Below are 20,011 nucleotides of genomic sequence, written 5' to 3'. Positions count from 1 at the left end.
TTGTTTATCCATTTGCCCATCAGTGTACATTTGTGTTGTTTCTACCTTTTGGCTATTATAAATATGCACATATTTTTTAAACACAAGTACATATCCCACTCATCTTAGTTTCAGGTATATGGGATAGTGGTTAGACATTTATATAATTTACAAAATGATCCCCCCGATTAGTACCCACCTGGCACTGTACATAGTTATTACAATATTATCGACTATATTCCCTATGCTGTACTTCACATCCCCATGACTATTTTGTAACTACCAATTTGCACTTCTTAATTCCTTCACCTTTTTCGCCGAGACTCTCAAACCACCCCCCATCTGGTAATCAGTCACCAGTTTCTATAAGTCTATCCGTATCTATAAGTCTGTTTCTGTTTTGTTTATCCACATATAAGTGAAATTATGGACCAAGATTGTTGATCTTTTTTTATTTTTTTCTTCACCTTTTTAAATTTTTAAATTGTGTTAAAATACATATAACATAAAATTTGCTGTTTTAAATGTACCATTCACATTGTTAAGTACATTCACATTGTCTTCACCTTATTTTAAATAGTGGTTAATGCCATATCTTTTCTTTTATAATTTTGACATGTCCCATGAAAAACCATTGGCCTAGTGGAGTGTATCTTACTCATGAGTGACCATGTTCAGTTCTCTTCATATGCCTGTGTTGTTTGCCTCTAGTTGGAATGCTTATTCCTTAAGGATGCCTGAAGGACAGAAACTAATACATAAGTGGGTACTTGATAAATAAATGTTGATGGACTTTTACTTTTGAATAGGACACTGGAGTAGTTTTTAAAACATCATAATAAGCTGAGTAATTCTAAGAAATCAAATGACCATTCACTCATTTTATGTGAGAAGCTTGTGTTGTCTGGACTGATCTTGCTGAGGTGTGGGAGTTAGAACTAGGGAAGTTCTGAGAAACCTTAACAAACAGGGCTGAATCTGGGATACCTCTGGACCTCTAATAGAACAACACCCTGAATTCCTAAAACTTGCTTACACTCTTGTGTTACAAAGTACTAGACATGACTCTCTCCTCAATACACATACCTCCTTAGCTGAGTCCCAATTAAGCCTTGGACCGAAAGCAATCCTGAAAATTAAAATCTGTGCCAGTATCTCGAAAAATGATGCTGAACTACAAGTAATCATTAGTATGTTCCTTTTGTTTATCTATTTTCTGTAAAATAATTTACCAGAGCAATGAAGGCATATACTTAAAAAAATAATGTTCAACATCATTACTAAGGAAATAAAGTATCAGAATAAAGTGAGCAGTTTAGAGAGATGTGCCTGAAAAGCAAACTGTCATGCTTTATTCATATGCAAAAGTGAGATTAAATTTTTTTTTTTTTTTGAGAATCTCTTTCAAAGGTTGGCTATGCCATGTAAGATACTCCTTATTTTTTTTTCTTAGAATGCTGATCCTAAGTCATCCCTCAAAGCTGTGAGCAACCAGCTTGGAGAAGGGCCCAGTGATGGACTGCCACTTTCAAGTAGCCTTCAGTTTCTTGAAGATGAACTTGAGTCTTCTCCTCTTCCTGATCTCAGTGAAGACCAACCTTTCGACATTCTTCAGAAATCCTTGCAGGAGGCCAATATCACTGAACAGACATTGGCGGAAGAGGCATATTTGGATGCCAGTATAGGTTCAAGCCAACAGTTTGCACAAGCTCAGCTTCATCCTTCTTCATCAGCATCCTTTACTCAGGCTTCTAATGTTTCTAATTACTCAGGTCAGACGCTGCAGCCTATAGGGGTGACTCACGTGCCTGTTGGAGCATCATTTGCAAGCAATACAGTGGGTGTGCAACATGGCTTTATGCAACACGTGGGGATCAGTGTTCCCAGCCAGCATTTGTCTAATAGCAGTCAGCTTAGTGGTTCTGGTCAAATACAATTAATTGGGTCATTTGGTAATCAACCTTCCATGATGACGATTAATAACCTAGATGGATCTCAAATCATATTAAAGGGCAGTGGGCAGCAAGCTCCATCAAATGTGAGTGGAGGGCTTCTGGTTCATAGACAGACTCCTAATGGCAACTCCTTGTTTGGCAACTCCAGTTCCAGTCCAGTAGCACAGCCTGTTACCGTTCCGTTTAACAGCACAAATTTTCAAACATCTTTACCTGTGCATAACATCATCATACAAAGAGGTCTTGCACCAAATTCAAATAAAGTTCCGATTAATATCCAGCCAAAGCCTATTCAGATGGGTCAGCAAAATACATACAATGTGAACAATTTGGGAATACAACAGCACCATGTGCAACAAGGGATCTCTTTTGCCTCTGCAAGCTCACCCCAGGGCTCAGTAGTTGGTCCGCACATGTCTGTGAACATTGTAAACCAACAGAACACAAGAAAACCAGTCACCTCACAGGCAGTGAGCAGTGCTGCAGGTAGTATTGTCATTCATTCCCCCATGGGCCAGCCTCACGCACCCCAGAGTCAGTTCCTCATACCTACAAGCCTTCCCGTCAGTTCCAACTCGGTACACCACGTCCAAACTATAAATGGGCAACTTCTTCAGACCCAGTCTTCTCAGCTCATTTCTGGCCAAGTGGCCTCAGAGCATGTCATGTTGAACAGAAGCTCCTCCAACATGCTCAGGACCAACCAATCGTATTCCGGACAGATGCTAAACAACCAGAATCCCGCCGTCCAGTTAGTGTCTGGGCAGACATTTTCCGCCTCTGGAAGTCCAGTGATAGTCAATCATGCCTCTCCTCAGATTGTTGGTGGACAGATGCCCTTGCAGCAGGCATCACCAACTGTATTACACCTGTCACCTGGGCAGAGTAACGTCTCCCAAGGAAGACCGGGCTTCACCACTGTGCCCTCGGTGACAAGCATGTCAGGACCTAGTCGGTTCCCTGTTGTCAGTTCATCCAGCACTGCCCATCCTAGTCTTGGGTCTGCAGTTCAGTCGGGTGCATCAGGATCAAACTTTACGGGAGATCCACTGACCCAGCCAAACAGGACTCCAGTACCTGTCAGTGTGTCTCATCGTCTTCCAATTTCTTCTTCCAAATCTACCAGCACCTTCAGTAACACCCCTGGAGCAGGAACCCAGCAACAGTTCTTCTGTCAGGTAAGTTCCTTTATCAGATGAATGCTTGGATGATGACAGAATGGAAAAATGGAATGTGTATTTAATAGAATATAATGTTCATCCTAGGCTTTTTTCTTATTTGTTATTAATATATTTATCTGACTTATATAAAATTTTCAACTTATGATTGATTGCCTTTATTCTTCTTAATTGAAATTTTTTATCCAGCGTAGCATTATGGTTTAGAGTGAAGACTCTAAAGTCAGACTCATAGATTTGAATCTAAGCTTTCTGACAAGTCTTAACTGTCTAGACTTGATTTGCCTCACCAGTCAAATGGACATAGTAATGCTACCACCCCTCCCAATGGAGTTATTTGGAGGATTAAGTGAAGTAATCCACATAAAGCACTTAGAGTAGTCCCTGGCATGATAAATAGTAAATACTCATTAAGATCCAATATTAATACATAGCAGGTCCTTGAATAAAATCCTTTCATTCAATGTTGTTTTGTTATAACATTGATAGATGCCATAGGAACTTAACTCTTATTTATATCAACTAGCTTGTGGTAAAATTGGTTTCATTACATATCATTTTGCTTAAAGTCACAGAACCTATTGACAACTTTAAGTGAGAGGTTACTGTATATACTTGATGGAATGTTATGAGTATTTAAAATGAAAGCTTGTTTTAAATTATTTACTTTTATCATATAGCAAGCCATTAGGTCATATAACTATAGACTGAGTGGAGAAGATGTGGCTGCTCTTTCAGTGCCAATCAGAAAGGCTCAGGGACTCAGTGTGACTCAACAGTGGGAAACTGGCTTTCACCAAGAGGATGCATATAGAGGGAGGGATCCAGGACATTGTCATTTGACCAAGTACTTGAGCCTGCTCTTACCATGCCATTGTGCAAGCAAATTACTATGCGCAGTTAGCAAAACCACATAAGGGTTATGCTTCCAAAAAGTCTCAAATGTCATCAGCTTTGGTCCCTCACCCCCACCTGCCCATCCTTGAACTCATCTGGCTTTTGGTTCCCACTCATTCTGAGCACTTTCCTTCGTTCCGGCTCCACACTCTACTTTTACCCCATGGTCTACCCTTCTCAGTCCTCCATTTATACTGCCTTGCTTCTCCACACTTAGAGGTACTAAGAAACTTCTCTGTACCATGTACATCAGTATTTCAAAAATTGTATAGCTTTGACTTAGTAATTTCACTCAGAATCCTAAGGAAGCAAAGATTATTTATGATCAAGGATATTCAGTGTATTACTTTTGGTACCAAAGGGGTGTGTGCGTGCGTGCATGTGTGCACACATGTATGCATTTTGAAATGTCAGACTTATAGAAAAGTTAAACTTGCAAGAATAGTATAGAATTTTCATATACCCTTTACCAAGATTCCTCATATGTTAACTTTTTACCACATTTGTTTTATCCTTTTCTCTCTCTCTCACTCACACACACATACCTCTTTGATACTCTTGACTCCTAAATACTTTGGACTTCAGTGTTTATTTTCTAAAAACAGGGATATTTCCTATATAACTTTAGTACAGTTATCAAAATCAAGAAATTACCTTTATTACAATATTATTGTTTAATCTAAAGACCTTATTCAGATTTAGTCAGTTTTTCCAGTAATGTCTCTTATAGCAAAAAAGAAAAAAAATCATTTCATGTTGTTTTTATTGTCCAGGATCCATACTGGGGTCACTGTCTAATTTTGTTGTCACATCTTTAAATCTAGAACAGTTTCTCTTTCTTTGACTTTTTAAAAAAAATTTTAATTTTTGAGTTCACATAAAATATTATATTAGTTTCAGGTGTACAACATAGTGATTAGACATTTATATAGCTTATGAAGCGATCGCTCTGATAAATTGAGCACCTGACAATATACATAGTTACTACAGTATTATTGACTATGTTCCTTATGCTGTACTTTACATCCCCACAACTATTTTGTAACTACTAGTTTGTACTTCTTAATCTCTTCCCCTTTTTCACCCACGCCCCCAACTCCCCTCTCATCTGGCAACCATCAAAATGTTCTCTGCATGCATGATTTTGTTTCTGTTTTGTTAGTTTCTTTATTTTGTTCTTTAGATTCCACGTATAAGTGAAACCATACGGCATTTGTCCTTCTCTGTCTGACGTACTCCACTCAGCACAGTACCCTCTAGGTCCACCCATGTTGTTGTAGATGACAACATTTCATTCTGTTTTATGGCTGAGTAATATTCCACTGTATATATATGCCGCCTCTTCTTTATCTGTTCATCCATTGATGGATGCTCAGGTTGCTTCCACATCTCAGCCATTGTAAATAATGCCGCAGTCAACACACATGACCCTTCAAAGTAGCGTTTTGGGTTTCTTTGAATAAATACTCAGAAGTGCGATTACTGGGTCCTGCTTCGTCTCTTGGTATAGCCTTTGTTTTTAAAGTCTGTTTTGTCTGATAAAAATATTGCTACCCCAACTTTTTTTCTTCATTTCCATATTTACGAAATATCTTTTTCTCCCCCTTTCAGTCTGTGTGGGTCTTTCGATCTAGAGTCTCTTGTAGGCAGCATTTGTAAGGTTCTTATTTTCTTATCTATTCAGCCACCCTATGTCTTTTGGTTAGAGCATTTAATCCACTTACATTTAATTACTCATAGATATGTAGTTGTTGTTGTTTTATTCACATTATTAATCTTTTTCTTCTTAAAGAAGTCCCTTTAACATTTCTTGCAATACAGGTTTGGTGGTGATGAACTCCTTTAGCTTTTTCTTGTTTGGAAAGTTCTTTATCTGTCTTTCAATTCTAAATGATAGCTTTGCTGGGTAGATTACTCTTGGTTCACTGAATATCCGTCACTGAATATTTATTGCCAATCCCTTCCGACCTGCAAAGTTGCTGTTGAGAAATCAGCCAACAGTCTTATGGGTACTCCCTTATAGGTAATTGCCTTTCTCTTGCTGCTTTTAAGATTCTCTCTTTCTCTTTACCCTTTGGCATTTTAATGATTAGTCTTGGTGCGGGCCTCATTGGATTCATTTTTTTAGGACTCTGTGCTTCCTGGGCTTGTATGTCTATTTCCTTCACCAGGTTAGGGAAGTTTTCTGTTATTATTTCTTCAAATAGGTTTTCAAATCCTTGCTCTCTCTCTCTTACTCTTCTGGTATGCCTGTGATGCAAATGTTGGTACACTTGATGTTGTCCCAGAAGCCCCTTTAACTATCCTTATTTTTTGGATTGTTTTTTCTTGTTGCTGTTCTGCTTGAGTGTTTTCTGCTACCTTATCTTCTAAATCACTGATTCGATTCTCTGCTTCATCTAATTAATCTACTGTTGATTTATTCTAATGCATTCTTTATTCCAGTTATTGTATTCTTCATTTCTGACTGGTTTCTTTTTATGTTTTCTATCTCCGCTTTTATATTTCCTATCTCTTTGTTAAAGTTCTCACTGGGATCATTGAGCATCCTTATAACTGGAGTTTTGAATTTTGCATCTAGTAGATTGTCTCTATTTTGTTCAGTTCCTTTTCTGGAGCTTTGTTCTATTCTTTCATTTGGGACATGTTTCTTTGTCTCCCAATTTTGGCTGCCTTTCTGTTTTTTTCTATGCATTGTGTAGGGCTCCTATGTTTCCCAGTCTTAGTTGAATGGCCTTATGTACTAGGTGTCCTGTGGGGCCCAGTGGTGCAGTCTCTTTAGTCACCTGAGCTAGGTGGTCCAGGTGCATCCCTTGTATAGGTTGTATGTGCCCTCTTGTTGTAGTTGAGCCTTGGTTGCTGTTTACTCAACATTGGGAGGGATTGACCCTCGGGCAGATTGGTTGTGAGGACCGGCCATGACTGCAGTGGAGGAGCTGTTGTACAGGGGCTGATCCTACTGAGCAGGATTCATTTGAGCAGTGCACTGGTGCCCGCCCAATCTGCCCTTTGGCTGTGTCATCCTTGGATGCAGCCCTGAGTGGTGCTCTGGCTCAGTCTGAAACCAGCCACCAGGTGTGCCAGCCCTGGAACTTCCTGGGAGGGGCCCTGCAGTAGGCCAAGTTCAGCCTCAGCCCAGGGCCACCTTGCATAAGCCACCAAGGAATCTGCAGATGGCTACCACATGCGCTGGGCTTGGAGGTGCCTTGAGAGGCCAAGCCACAAACCGAGGCCAACTGCCACTAGTGCCAGGCGTGGAGCTGTTCAGCAAGATGTATGGACATGCCGAGGCCACATGCTACTTTTTTGGATTTAGTAAACCTTTGAGAGATTTTAGGAAAGTCTACAATATGAGCCAAGACAGGCCATTTGTATGGAAGAGACACTGGAAGAGGCTTGGGTAGGCCTGCAACTTGGCTGGAGCAGAGTCTCGGAATCACCATGGTGGGGCAACCAGAGTTAGCCAGATTGATGGAGACTCAGATATAGTGGCCACCTTTGTCTGCACACCAGGAAGAGGGAGGGCTCAACAAAGAAACAATGGATTCTGTTAGCACTTCTATCTGGGAGAAAGCTGCCCTTCCAGTCCTCCCCCTGAAGCAAGATAATTCATTTCCTCCTGTATGTCCCAGGTACCTTTTGCACTGCTGGCCCAGCGCTGGAGCTCAGAGTAAGTTGGTGTGTGGGCCCTTAAAAAAGAAAACCTGGGACTTCAGCAGTCCTCTGTCTCACTCAGCCACAATCTCTGCTGGTTTTCATAGCCAGAAGTTGTGGGGACTTCTCTTCCCGGCACTGGAACCCTGGGCTGGGGAGCCCGGTGTGGGGCTAGCACTCCCTCACTCTGCTGGGAGCATCTCTACAGCCAAGATAACCCACCCAATTTTTATCTGCTACTTGCAGGTTTGAGATCAGCCCATTCCGCATCTCCACCCCTCCTACCAGTCTTTATATGTCTTCTATATGTCCTTAGTTGTAGGATTTCTGTTCAGCTAGACTTCAGGTGATTCTCAAGGATGGTTGTTCTGTAGTTGTAATTTTGGTGTGGTCATGAGAGGAGGAGAGCACAGGGTTTATCAACTTCATTATCTTGACCTGAAATGACCGTGATATTTTTTGAAGCGTACAAATCAGTTTTATAGAATGTCCTTAAATTTGGGTTTCTCTCATATTCCTCATGATTAGTTTTAGGTCATATGTTTTTGGTAGGATTGCTGCAGAAATGATGTGTCCTCACAATGTAGACTTGTCCCATTACTGTTGATGTTAACTTTGAACACTTGTTTAAGATATTGTTTGATGCATCTTAATAAGTTTTTTGTGGAAGATACTTTGAAACTGTAGATAACCAGTTGCTCATCAAACTTGCACACACTAGTTTACGCTTCCATTGATAATTCTTGATTGAATCAGTTTTACTGAATTAGCTGTTATCGTGATGGTCACAAAATAGAGATTTTCTAATTCCTTAATTTGTTCTATATTAATTGTTGGCATTCTAATCTAAGAAAAAGCTTTTCCTTCTCCCTGTTTACTTATATGTTTGTTTATATCAGTATGGACTTACGGATTCTTATTTTATTTGATGGGTTAAAGATGGTTACAATCATTTATATTGATGCTCAAATTAATTTGATGGACAGTGGGCACCCCTCCAATTTGGCTGCTCATCCTTTTGATATGTTTCCATCATGCTTTGAGCATTTTCTTTAATTTCTGGCAGAACAAGATGTTCCATGTTCATCTTTTACTTTCCCTGCCCCTGTCCTGGAATTGACCATTTCTTAAAGGCGCCTGTTTCTTCTAATGGAGAACAGTATTTAGAAACCAAGATCTCAGTACTACATATTTGTTGCTACTGAGGTTGCAGCTAGGACTTACATAAACCCAACATCAATAGCTATTTATATATCTATCAATCTGTTTTGTATAGTTCATACTGATACAATTCCAATCCAGGACCACAGGGTTCTTTATTCAAGTCTCCCTTGTTTCCATATTTGTAACTCCTTTTCTAACAGTGAGAAAACCAGCTCCACAATATATTTACTCATTTGCTCAATCCTAGAGTACAGAGAAAATAATTTCAGAATTACTAATCCATCCCACTGTGAAAAACAAGCCTACTAATTAGATTTCAGTATTGGTTTACAATTCTGTCTTTTTTAGTCTAAAGATATATGGTCAAAATTCTATGTTCAAAAATTACTTGAGTTCCTTCATTTTATTTTTCATCCTTGGTATACTATTCATTTAAAAAATATTTTTGTTTATATTTTATTTTGGATTCTTTCCCCACTATTCTTGTCGATTTTATCTATTTAATTTCTTTTTAACACATGAACCATACACATGGTCCCAGAACTCAGGACTATGCAGAAAGTGTACCTGAAGCCATCTCACTCTTCCCTAACCCTGCTCTCTACCTCAACCCTCCATCCTTTTCTGCCAGTTCTCACCCACCCCCTCTATTCACCAGTCTCTTTAGTTTCTAGTTTATTTATCCTATGTTATTTTCGCACAGCTAATCAGATACATGTATTTTTTCTTATTTTCCCTTTTCTTACTCAAAAAATATAATACTATAGATAATCTTTGCAACCAAAGTGTTGCAAAATTTTTTCTGAAACCCAAATATCCAATAATAAGAGAAAGATTGGATATGATGAAGTACTATGAAGTAGCCATTTTAAATGTTTCAAAAAATGATTAAAGATCTGAGGAAAGGCTTACAGAATAAAGTGTACATTTAAATGTAAAATATTTAAAATGTACATTAAAATGTAAAATATTTAATAAGCAATTTGTTTTCACTTTCAGAAAAATGTTGGGGAGAAACAATATGGCGAATTAGAAAACAGAAAACCCTCTTGCTTACAAAACATCCAGAAACTTGATTAGAAGGAAATGCACTAAAACATTAACAGCAATTCTCCAGGTGGTAGGATTACAGGTTATTCTAATTTTCTTCTAGTTTTAAAAACTTACTCCTCATAGAGAAGGTGATACCGAAACAGCATTTATCAAACTACATTTGTTCATGTTTAAACAAATAAGTAAAACATGCAATTGGTAAAAATTAAAGACAGTTCCAAAGTAGTTTAGAGTAAAAAGTCAGGTCTCCTTCCTCAAGTTTCCCTCCCAGAGGCCACCACTGTTTCTAGATTCTTTATTCTTTCAGAGATATCTGCAATATCACATATATATACCTATCTCTGCAACACACCACAGATTTGTTTTGCTTAATTATATTACTTGAGGATCATTTTATATCAGTATGTATTGATTTGCTTTATGTTTGTTATTATAATTGATTATAATCAGCATAATCATTTCTTTTTATTTCTTTTTTTAAAATAATGCTTCAATGGGGGAAAAAAATCTCTCTGACTCCCAAAAGTTTCAGTTATCCAAAGGAAACAAGAAGCCAACTTTGGCAGCTCCAGGGTAATTTTATTGTGCCTTTTACTGCCAAAAAGTATTGGGGACTAGGTCAGTTGCATTTTGTCAAGTGTGTTCCTGCTGTAGATTTTCCAGAACAATTAAAGCATCAGGTGTATTGGATTAAGGAAGACATAACCTTAGATGCAGCATGAATTGGAAAAGTAGTGTTGAGGTGTTGTCTAACATTTAAACCCTAGGACATCCAGAAACACTTATAGCAACTCTTTTACTTGATAATTTCTGTGTAAAATTTCTGTATAAATTACTTCATATTGCAGTGTAATGAACATAAATAGCATGACCAGGGCCTTCAGTGTTTGTCTATTTGGAGAAGTTTAATTCAGCAAGCTTTGATATTATACAAGGTTAATATTAGAGGATTAGGTTTTTAAGCATACATTTTATTTTGGTATAGATAATTTATTTGGTTCAAAAATCAAAAGGCACAGAAAGATGTATACTACAGTGAAAAATTGCCCTCCTTCTGTCCTCCAGCCTCCCAGTTGCCTGCAGACAACCAATGTAACCAGCTTCTTGTAGAGTGAATTTAAGTCCTCACCCACCTTTTGCATTAGGAAAACTTTCAAACCCACAGAAAAGCTGAAAGAGTACAGTGAACCCATTCACCTAGATTTACCAGGTGTTTATGTTTTGCAGCATTGGCTTTGTCTGTCTGTCTCTACATACACACACACACGCGCGTGCGCGTGCACACACACACATACATACAAATTTTTTTCTCTGAACCACTTGAAATTAAATTACAAACATCATGCCCCCTTACCTCTAAATACTTCAGCAGGTATCTCCTAAGAACAAGGACCTTCTTCAGCACAACCACAATATCACTGTCACACCCAAGAAATTTAACATTAATATAATAAAATTAGATCACGTTTCTTCCAGTTAACCCAATAATGTCCTTTATGACAATGCTTCACTCTAGAAACTTGGCATAGAGCACTGATTTCATTCATTGTCGTATCTCTTTAGTCTGCTGCCACCCAGATCAATTATCTTGTAGAGTGGCCCTCAGTGTGGAGTTATCTGATTGTTTTCCTTATGATTAGATTCAGTCTAAATTTTGGCAAGACACATAATGTCGTTTTGTTCCATTATTGGTGATTTTGAGTACGATCGCTCAGTCATGGTGGCCTCCTCCAGATTTCTCCTCAAGGTGCTCACAGGTACCTTGTTCCCTTTGTAAAGAAGAAATGATCTCTAGGATAGTGCTTTGAGACCACTAGACTATCTTGTTCCCCAGCCTTTCATTCAGTGATTTGAGACTCCATTGATAATTCTCCCCTGAATATTACCCTTATGTTTGCAAAATGATTTTCCGATTGTGTTATCCTATCTATAGTTATTAGCTGGGATTTTTCCATAAAGCAGAACTTTTCTTCTGCCTCTCGCTTTTTTTTTTTAATTAAAATTATTGGGGTGACATTGGTTAATAAAATCAAATAGGCTTCAAGTGTACAGTTCAATAATACATCGTATGTATATTGCATTGTGTGTTCACCACCCAAAGTTAAATTTCCTTCTGCCACCAAATATTTGACACCCGCCTTACTGCTATCTACCTCCCCACTCCCACCTCCCCTCCGGTAACCACAAATCCACTGTTCTTATCCATGAGTCTCTGATTGTTTATCAAGTTTGTTTGTTACTTTTAGTTTTATATCCCACATATGAGTAAAATCATATGGTTCTCACCTTTTTCTGTCTGACTTATTTCACTTAGCATGATATCCTCAAGATCTATCCCTGTTGTTGCAAATGGCAGTATTTCATCTTTTCTTATGGCTGAGTAATTTAAGTAACACTATAAACTTATAAGGTTTTTTGGGGGGGGGTTGCATTCATTTTTAAACTTTCTATTATGGAGAATTTTACTCATGAGCAAAAGTAGACAAGAGAGTGTAATGAGCCCCTATACTCAATCAGCTTCAGTGCTTACCAACTCATGGCTATTCTTGTTTCATCCATACCCCACTCACTTTCTCCCTGCCCCATATTATTTTGAAACTAATCCAGACATATGTTTATCTGTAATATTTTAGTGTATATCTCTAAAAGATCGTGTGTTTCCTTTGTAGTTAATGTGTTACAATCTGTTGCTTGCTTGCTTGCTTGCTCGCTCGCTTTATTTATTTATTTATTCATTCATTCATTCATTCATTCATTTATTTATTTATTTTTGATGTTTGAATTGTCCCCAATTTGATCAGTGGAGGCTTCTATGCTTTTGACATGTTCCCATCTCCTTTGAGCACCTTATAGCACAAGATATTATAGGCTTGTCTTATGATTACCTCGCCTAAGACCTAGAATCAGCCATTTCTCCAGGGAGCCCTGTGAACTTAAATCTCTTAATGCAGAGCATCATTTACAGGGTTTAAACTTTCTTGTAAATGGATTAATACTCAAAAGTCAATGATTAAAGAAGGAGATTTATAAGAGTTTAACCTATCAAACAAAGTAAATAATTTATTTGACGTCTAAATCTCCTTAGATCACAAAAAGATTTAGTAGATTTTAAATTCCTTAAGAGCAGCACCTACCATATGCTTTGGTTACAGTGATCAAAACTGAAGTCTTCAGTACTGCCTATTCCTCCCTAATTCTCTATCCCCTCTAGCTCAGCCTGCCTACCTTACTGTGGAACCAGTGCATCTTCAGACACCTAGACTTCAAAATCTAGATGTTCTTGTTTTTCCCTCTCTTCTAAACCTTTAATAAGTTATCAGATCCTTCAAGTTCTTTGAATGTCTCATATCCATTCTTTCTAATAATAATGAAAATCATGATCATATTATTAACAACAGATAGAGTGCCAGGGACAATATATAGTATTTCTAATCCTTATCTTGGGGCTACAACTAGCGTTATTCCTATTTCAAGGAGACGGAGGTTCAGAGCATGGGCAAATTTGCTCATAAAGGCAGACTTTATCTGCTAGCTATCTACACCATACTACTTTCCATTTCTCTCTTTTTCTATATCCATAACCTGAGCTAGACTTTAAGAGGGACTGCAGTATACTGGGAAAAATAAAAGTTAGATTAGGAGTCAGAGCTCACTTGTAGGTCCTGCCTTGATACTTACTAGTGTTTTGTGATCTGAGTTCGTATCTTAATTCTCTGAGCCCTAGTTTTCTCTTCTTAAAAATGAGGGATCCTAGCTATGCAATAGAATCACTCACTTGGGGAGATTTTAAAAATTATGAATACCTGGGCCTCACCTCCATATGTTCTGATTAAATGGTCTGGAGAAAGTGCTCTAGGCGTCTGCATTGTTCAGAAGCTCCCCCAAGTGATTCTAAAGTACAACCAGAATAGAGAACCACTGGGCTAGATGATTTCCAAGGCCCATTCATATCACAATTAGACAACTGTAACAATTGTCTAGGTGATTAATCTGCCTTTAGCCTCTTCCAAAAGCCTGATTTCCACCACTTTAATCTCTCTAAAACATTTGCTTGATGACCTGAACCAAATCATCTGGGAGCTTTCTTTTGCCACAGGAGAAAGCACAAACTTCTTTGGCTGGTGAGTAAGGTTATCCAAGTCAGAAACTGTCCAGGTTAGCCAGGCTGACTCCCATTGTTCCCAGACTCATCATGAGCCTCCAGCCTTTGCTGATGGGTATTCATTGAAAGTCCTTTGCTATCAGGTCTAAATTCTTCCCCTGCTTCGGACTCCACCCAAAGCCCCTCCACGAATAAAGCCTTTCAGTCCCTCCCTTGATTTTTTTTCTCTGCCTTTTTTGTTTGTACTGCCCACTTAGGTATAAAATCTCTTATTGTGCTAATGTTTCCTTCATTGATTTAGTCAGTCATTCAATAGTATTTCAGTACTTACCAGGGCCAGCTCTCTGCCAGGTCCCAGGGACACAATAATCTATTGCATGGCAGGAGGCAGATAGATAAGCTGACAGCCACATGCAGTAATTAAGTGCTCTAGTAGAGGTAGTCCAGAGTGCCAGGCTCTGCAAAGAAACCTTTAACCACATGGGATGGTTGGGGAAGATGGTTTTTGTCCGAGACCTTCTAAGGGAGAAGGAAGAATTCTCCAGCAAGAGAGGGCCTGAGTAAAGAATGTTTAGGGGTGGAAACAGCAAGTGCAGAGCCTGGAGAGAGAAAAGGCCATGGTACTGTGGGGGAAGGAAAACATGTACAGGTGAGGGGTGCAAAGGTTTAGGCGGGAAGGATGAGCCAGGACCAAATCATCCAGGACCTTATGTGTCACGTTAAGGAGCCAGTGTCGTAGTCTAAGCATGAAATAGTGAAGACCTAGACTAGCCAAGTGGCAATAGAGATGGTGAGCAGTGAATGGATTTGAGATAATTAGGTTAGATAGAACTTTTAATTGATTGGCTATAGTAGAGAAATAAGGATGACACATAGGTTCCTGACAGTGACACCTAGGTTCACTGAGATAGAGCACATGGGAAGAAATTGTGATTTGAAGGGAAGTTATGAGTTTATTTTAGGATATATTTGTCAAGTCTGAGGTTTCTGTAGGACAACTAAGTTGTATGATAAACTGCTATATATACTAAAGCATAGGACTAAAATATGTGCTGAAGTAAGGTTGATCAGCATATAAATTATAATCAAAATAGTGGAAGTGAATGAAATGGATCAGGGAGAGTATGTAAATAGAGAAGAAAAAACGGCCAGAAAAGAACCTCAAAGCACCTCAACATTTAGGAAATGGACACAGAAAGAGGAGTCCACAAGTGAGACTCAGAAGGTTCCAGAGAGGAGAAATAAAACCAATGGGGTTTAGAATTTTGGAATCTAAGAGAATGTTGCAGGCAGGAAGGAAGAGGCCCACAGAGTGAAGTGTCACTGAGGAGTCAGTGGAGGTAAGGATCAGAATATTGCTGACAGATTTAGCAACAAGAAGACAGTAGTTGGCCGTGGTAAGATGTGTTTCTATGGAATGATAGGTGCAGAGGCCAACTGCAAGACTAAAGAGAGTGAGATGTGGTAATGAGTACAGACAGTTTTTAGAAAAATGAAAGCAACTGAGACAGCAGTAGCTACAACGATGTGTGGGGTCAAGAGAATTGGGTTTTTTTTTGGTTTGTTTTGTTTTTAAGATATGGGAAAGGCTTGAGCTTTTTTCAAAGCTGACAAGGAGAAGGACAATGAATTCTAAAGCACTGATGGGTTTCTTTGCAGAAAAGAAGGAGGATGGCTCTTCAGTTATAACAAAAGAAGGGGGAAAGACGAAAAGGGGTGCTGCAGATAAGATTGTAGCTTTGAAAGTTGAACAAGTTCTCACCTGGCTTACAGGTTTGAAAATAATGAAATAGTGTTCTGTGGGAAAGAACAAAGGAGCTGGCTAGGGGAAAGAAAGGATTCCTGGACAGGCATGAGAGCCCAGTTGAGACTGGATACCATAATTGTAGTTCACTGATCAAATGGTGGGCCTGGATGTTTTCTGGATGGTAAACTTTCAGGGGGCAAAGATCGTGTATGGTATCCTTCAGCTTCCTTCTCTGTGATAATTATAGTGCTGGGTATACAGTTGACGCCCAAACATCTTAGTCAAGGTACTTTGGGTTGCAACTATAAGAAACTCACCCTAACACTTTTACACAAAAAAAGGTGGGGAGAGGGGGCGGGAATATCTAGGAAATATAGTGCATCTCCTTATGAGAGTCAGAAATCAGGCTCTCCGCTGTTCTCTCAACCTCCTGAAGATAGCATGGCCTCTTATCTCGCCTTCATTGTTCCCCTTACTCTTCTCCTGGACCAAAATGGCCACCAGGCCACCTTTACATTATGATCCAAGGATTTAACAGAGACTGCAAATGCAGTGGTTTCCAAAACTTAGTAATGCATCAGAATCACCTGGAGACCTTTTTAAAATTATAAATTCCTAAGCCCACATTGGATTTCTGAATGGATCTTTGTGGATGGAACCCAGAAACTTTGCCTTGTAGAAGCTCCCCAGGTGCTCTTCATATAACCAGTCTATAAACCAGCATTTGAGAACCACAGCCCTTAGGTATCCACCGCCCCTTCCCACCCCCACTCTAAATTCCCAGGAGAGAGTCTGATTGGCCTGCTCAGTAAGCCACGGCCAGAGGAGCGAGGTTGTGGGAAACATGAGGAAGTAGCCAAGCAGGGCCTCTGCTGCTCTATACCAGGCTTTCATTCAAATTGGGGAAAAGTGCCCCTCTGGGCCCAAACAGAAAAAGGCACCCTTCTGGAGAAGTAAACTGCCCCCTCTGGTGGATGTGGCACTTTTGGGTGGAGGGAGGGGAGGAAAGGTGCTCTTTCCCAGGGTTTTAGCTTAACACCCTCTGGCAGGTAACACACCTTTGTGTGTGCTCTAACCTTGCTGGCTCTGACCCATTTCTGTGACAATTCCCAGAGGAGAGTATGGTTAGGCAGATCCAAGTGGTCTCCCTCATTCAGCAAATGGCTGTTGTTGGATAAATATCTTGCTAATTTTGTAATTGGCTTCTTTCAAAATGTACCAGGAGGGCAAAATTAACATGTTAAGTATTCTGATTCACTGGGGTTTTACTATGTGTTCACTTAGTGTCAAGATAATTTGTGGGGTCTAAATAGTTAAAATTGTACGTTGATATTAGTAGAGTTCTTTGAGCCAAGTGCTCAACAAAATATCCTGAAATAGCTTCTCTATTTGTGAAGAAAATACATTTCAAGGACAAGCCTTCTCTAAGAGTTTAGTAAAAACAACAGAATGATAAATGTTATTTCTGGAAAAGATTGTCAACTGTGGGCAGCCTAAATTTAGGGAATAGGAGAAAGTCGATGGCTCCTGGCGAGTGAGGGAAAGGAGGGGCGGCTGGACTGGGAGAAGGGACAGGCCCTTATGACTTATGCTGCAGTGGAATTCATTCACTCATTTTTATTTAACAAGTGTTTGCTGTGTGCTTGCTATGGTGCCAGGCTTTGTTCTGGTGCTGAGGATGCAGTGAACCAGACAGAGAAAAAAAGTCCTGCCTTGAAAATAAGTGGACTGGGAGTGACCAGTGACTTCTGGAAACAGCAGAACTTTCCAAACTTGCAGACCTGGTAAATCCAGGTGATTCCAATGTAGAGGCCAGACCAAGTTCCCCAATGGAATTCGATTCTGTCACCACCATGGCCCTACCCACCCTACCCCAAACCTCTGTTACCCCCACAAGGAAACAACTGGATTGATTGTTCTAGTCCCGAGGGATGGGATGCAATGAGGAACCAAGGCAGTAGTTAGAGGATGAGAACACACAGATGCCAATGCTCGACACCCACACAGGCCAACAAGGGACTGTGAAACACCTAGAACGTGCTGAAAGGAGACGTGCCCTCTGCAGATAATAACTTTGCTTTTAGACACAGAAGCACTCTATACCCTCAGATGATGGCAAATTTTCAAGCTTTGACATTAGATAAGATTGTTCTGGGCTTTTTTCCTTTTATTCTTCTGTATTGTGAAATGGAACACATATAGAAAAAAATGCACAAAACATACATGTGCAGTTAACAAGTAATTATAAAGCAAATACCCATCCATATAACCACTCAAGAAATAAAATATTGCCAGTACGCACAGAAACCAGTGCCCTCCATGTGACTTCTCAGTCTCAACCCCTCTCCTGACTTTTATGATAATTTATTCCTTGTTTTTTTCTTTATAATTTTACTACTTATGTATGCATGGATTTTGTTTTACTTGTCTGTTTAATAGCTAGGAGTAATCCAGGTCATGCCTGAGAAATAAGATGGGAGATCATTTTCATCAAAAAAAAAAAAAAAGCAATGTTCTAAAGCAATGAGGGTGATATTCTTCTGTTTCATGTAAACTAAGCATATTGAAAGAAATTCCAAAATGTGTACAGGCAACAGCTGTATAAGGACTTTGATCGTTTGAACATATTAATCTGGTTCCTCTATTCATCTGTTGATCTCACTATGTCAGAATCCCACCTAATTATAGCCTTGCCTTGTTAAACTGCATTGTTCCAAGTTTTATCTGTTTTGCTTTTCCTTCAGGGTGGACCTTAGTGTTCATGCCCTGAAAATATCTGTAAGGACCTGCGATCACTGTCTGCCCCGGGCCTCTTCACAGCACAGGTGTCTTCTATGTGAAGACCTTCCCTATAGTGGGAGAGTATGGAGTTATGTTTTCAAGGAAATACTGTGGAAACTGGAAGATTTTCCCCTCATGATTTTCTTACTAAGAATTGATTGCCTGTCTACCTAGAATGACACAGGTCAGACCTTCCCTGCTAATGGAAGGATGAGCAAGGCTACCTTTCCCAACTTTGTTATGGCCTCCTCCAGTCTTTTTTGGGTAATGTCCAAACCTTCTCCATTCTTATATTAGAAAAGAGAACCAAATAGATAATTGTTTAGACTAATTAATTCTTTAGAACAGAAATATTAACATGAGTTTAGTTGGCCAATGCTTAGGCATTGCCAGGGTCTATGTGAGCCCCCACACGTGAATGCTTGGTGAGAACATTTCACCTAAGCCAAGGTCATAGTCTGAGTCCCTTGTGGAGATGGTTAGACTAAACTCTAAATCCACTGATGGTATACAAAAAAAAAAAAAAAAAGAAGGAAAAACTCTGAAAACCTATGGCATTATGAATAATAATGACATAGAAGATTAAAAATTGAGAGTAATTTAAAAGCCCTTTATTACCTTAAGTGCATTCTAGAGATAACATCTTTTAAAGTGAAAAGGAACTTGTTAGTCCTTAACTATCATCCATTTCATCTTTCTTGTTTACAGAAAAGAAGCATACAATAAATTAAATATCAGATTAATTTTTCTAATATTTGCTTAGGCTAATATTCAGTTGAATTTACATTTCCCAGTTACATGCCACCAGGTGTTGACATATGATGCAACCTAGAGCCACATCAGGTAGCAGGGGGTGAAATATACTTTATTTAGATCATCTACTCAGAAAACAGTGAGTGTTGACAGTAGGTTTGGGATTGGTGCTTGGGCCCCAACCAGGTGCTCAGAGTCTGTGCTGACCCTCCGTAGAGACTGATAGGGTCATAATCCTTGCAGGCGTGTTATAACACTACCGGGGATAGAAACTGAGTTCCCTGCTCAGCCTGTGTGTGAGCACCACTAGCACAGTTCCAAGAGCAAGAAAGCAGCCTAGTATCAACTCAGCATCCCTACTGAATGGTGTCTAAACAATTCAGCATGCCTGCAGATTTTAAAGGGTACTCCTTGCAATTCTCCTGATGTGATTAGGAAACTGTTTTAAAACTTTTGTTTTGTTTTGTAATCTAACCTGAAGGTGATGCCAGGTAGGCATTAACAGGCTTTGTTGGTGTTTTAAGTAATTTGTTAAACCTTTGAGTCATGAAATTAATTTTTCCATGTCGATAATATTTTTTCACAGGCTCAGAAAAAAAGTTTGAATCAGACTTCCCCCATTTCCGCTTCCAAGACCACAGATGGCCTGAGACAAGCACAGATTCCTGGCCTCTTGAGCACCGTACTGCCAGGTCGGGAGCCTTTGTACTAAGCTCTCCTCAGTCCGTCCCTGACTTCCCAGACACCC

General features: G+C 39.4%; 1 protein-coding gene across 2 annotated transcripts in view; it reads left to right on the top strand.

Moving 5' to 3' along the window:
* BICRAL (BRD4 interacting chromatin remodeling complex associated protein like) overlaps nt 1-20,011 on the top strand; it is a 35,963-nt gene that overhangs the window by 3,682 nt on the left and 12,270 nt on the right. For both annotated transcript variants that reach the window (XM_015600533.2, XM_025042749.1), the window contains exons 5-6: nt 1,433-3,112; nt 19,850-19,955. In XM_015600533.2, coding sequence (XP_015456019.1) covers nt 1,433-3,112; nt 19,850-19,955 — 1,786 coding nt within the window. The remainder of the gene's footprint in view (nt 1-1,432; nt 3,113-19,849; nt 19,956-20,011) is intronic.

This window comes from Pteropus alecto, unplaced genomic scaffold, assembly GCF_000325575.1.
Source record: "Pteropus alecto unplaced genomic scaffold, ASM32557v1 scaffold7, whole genome shotgun sequence".
Classification (NCBI taxonomy): domain Eukaryota; kingdom Metazoa; phylum Chordata; class Mammalia; order Chiroptera; family Pteropodidae; genus Pteropus; species Pteropus alecto.
This window is presented reverse-complemented; position numbering and strand designations above follow the sequence as displayed.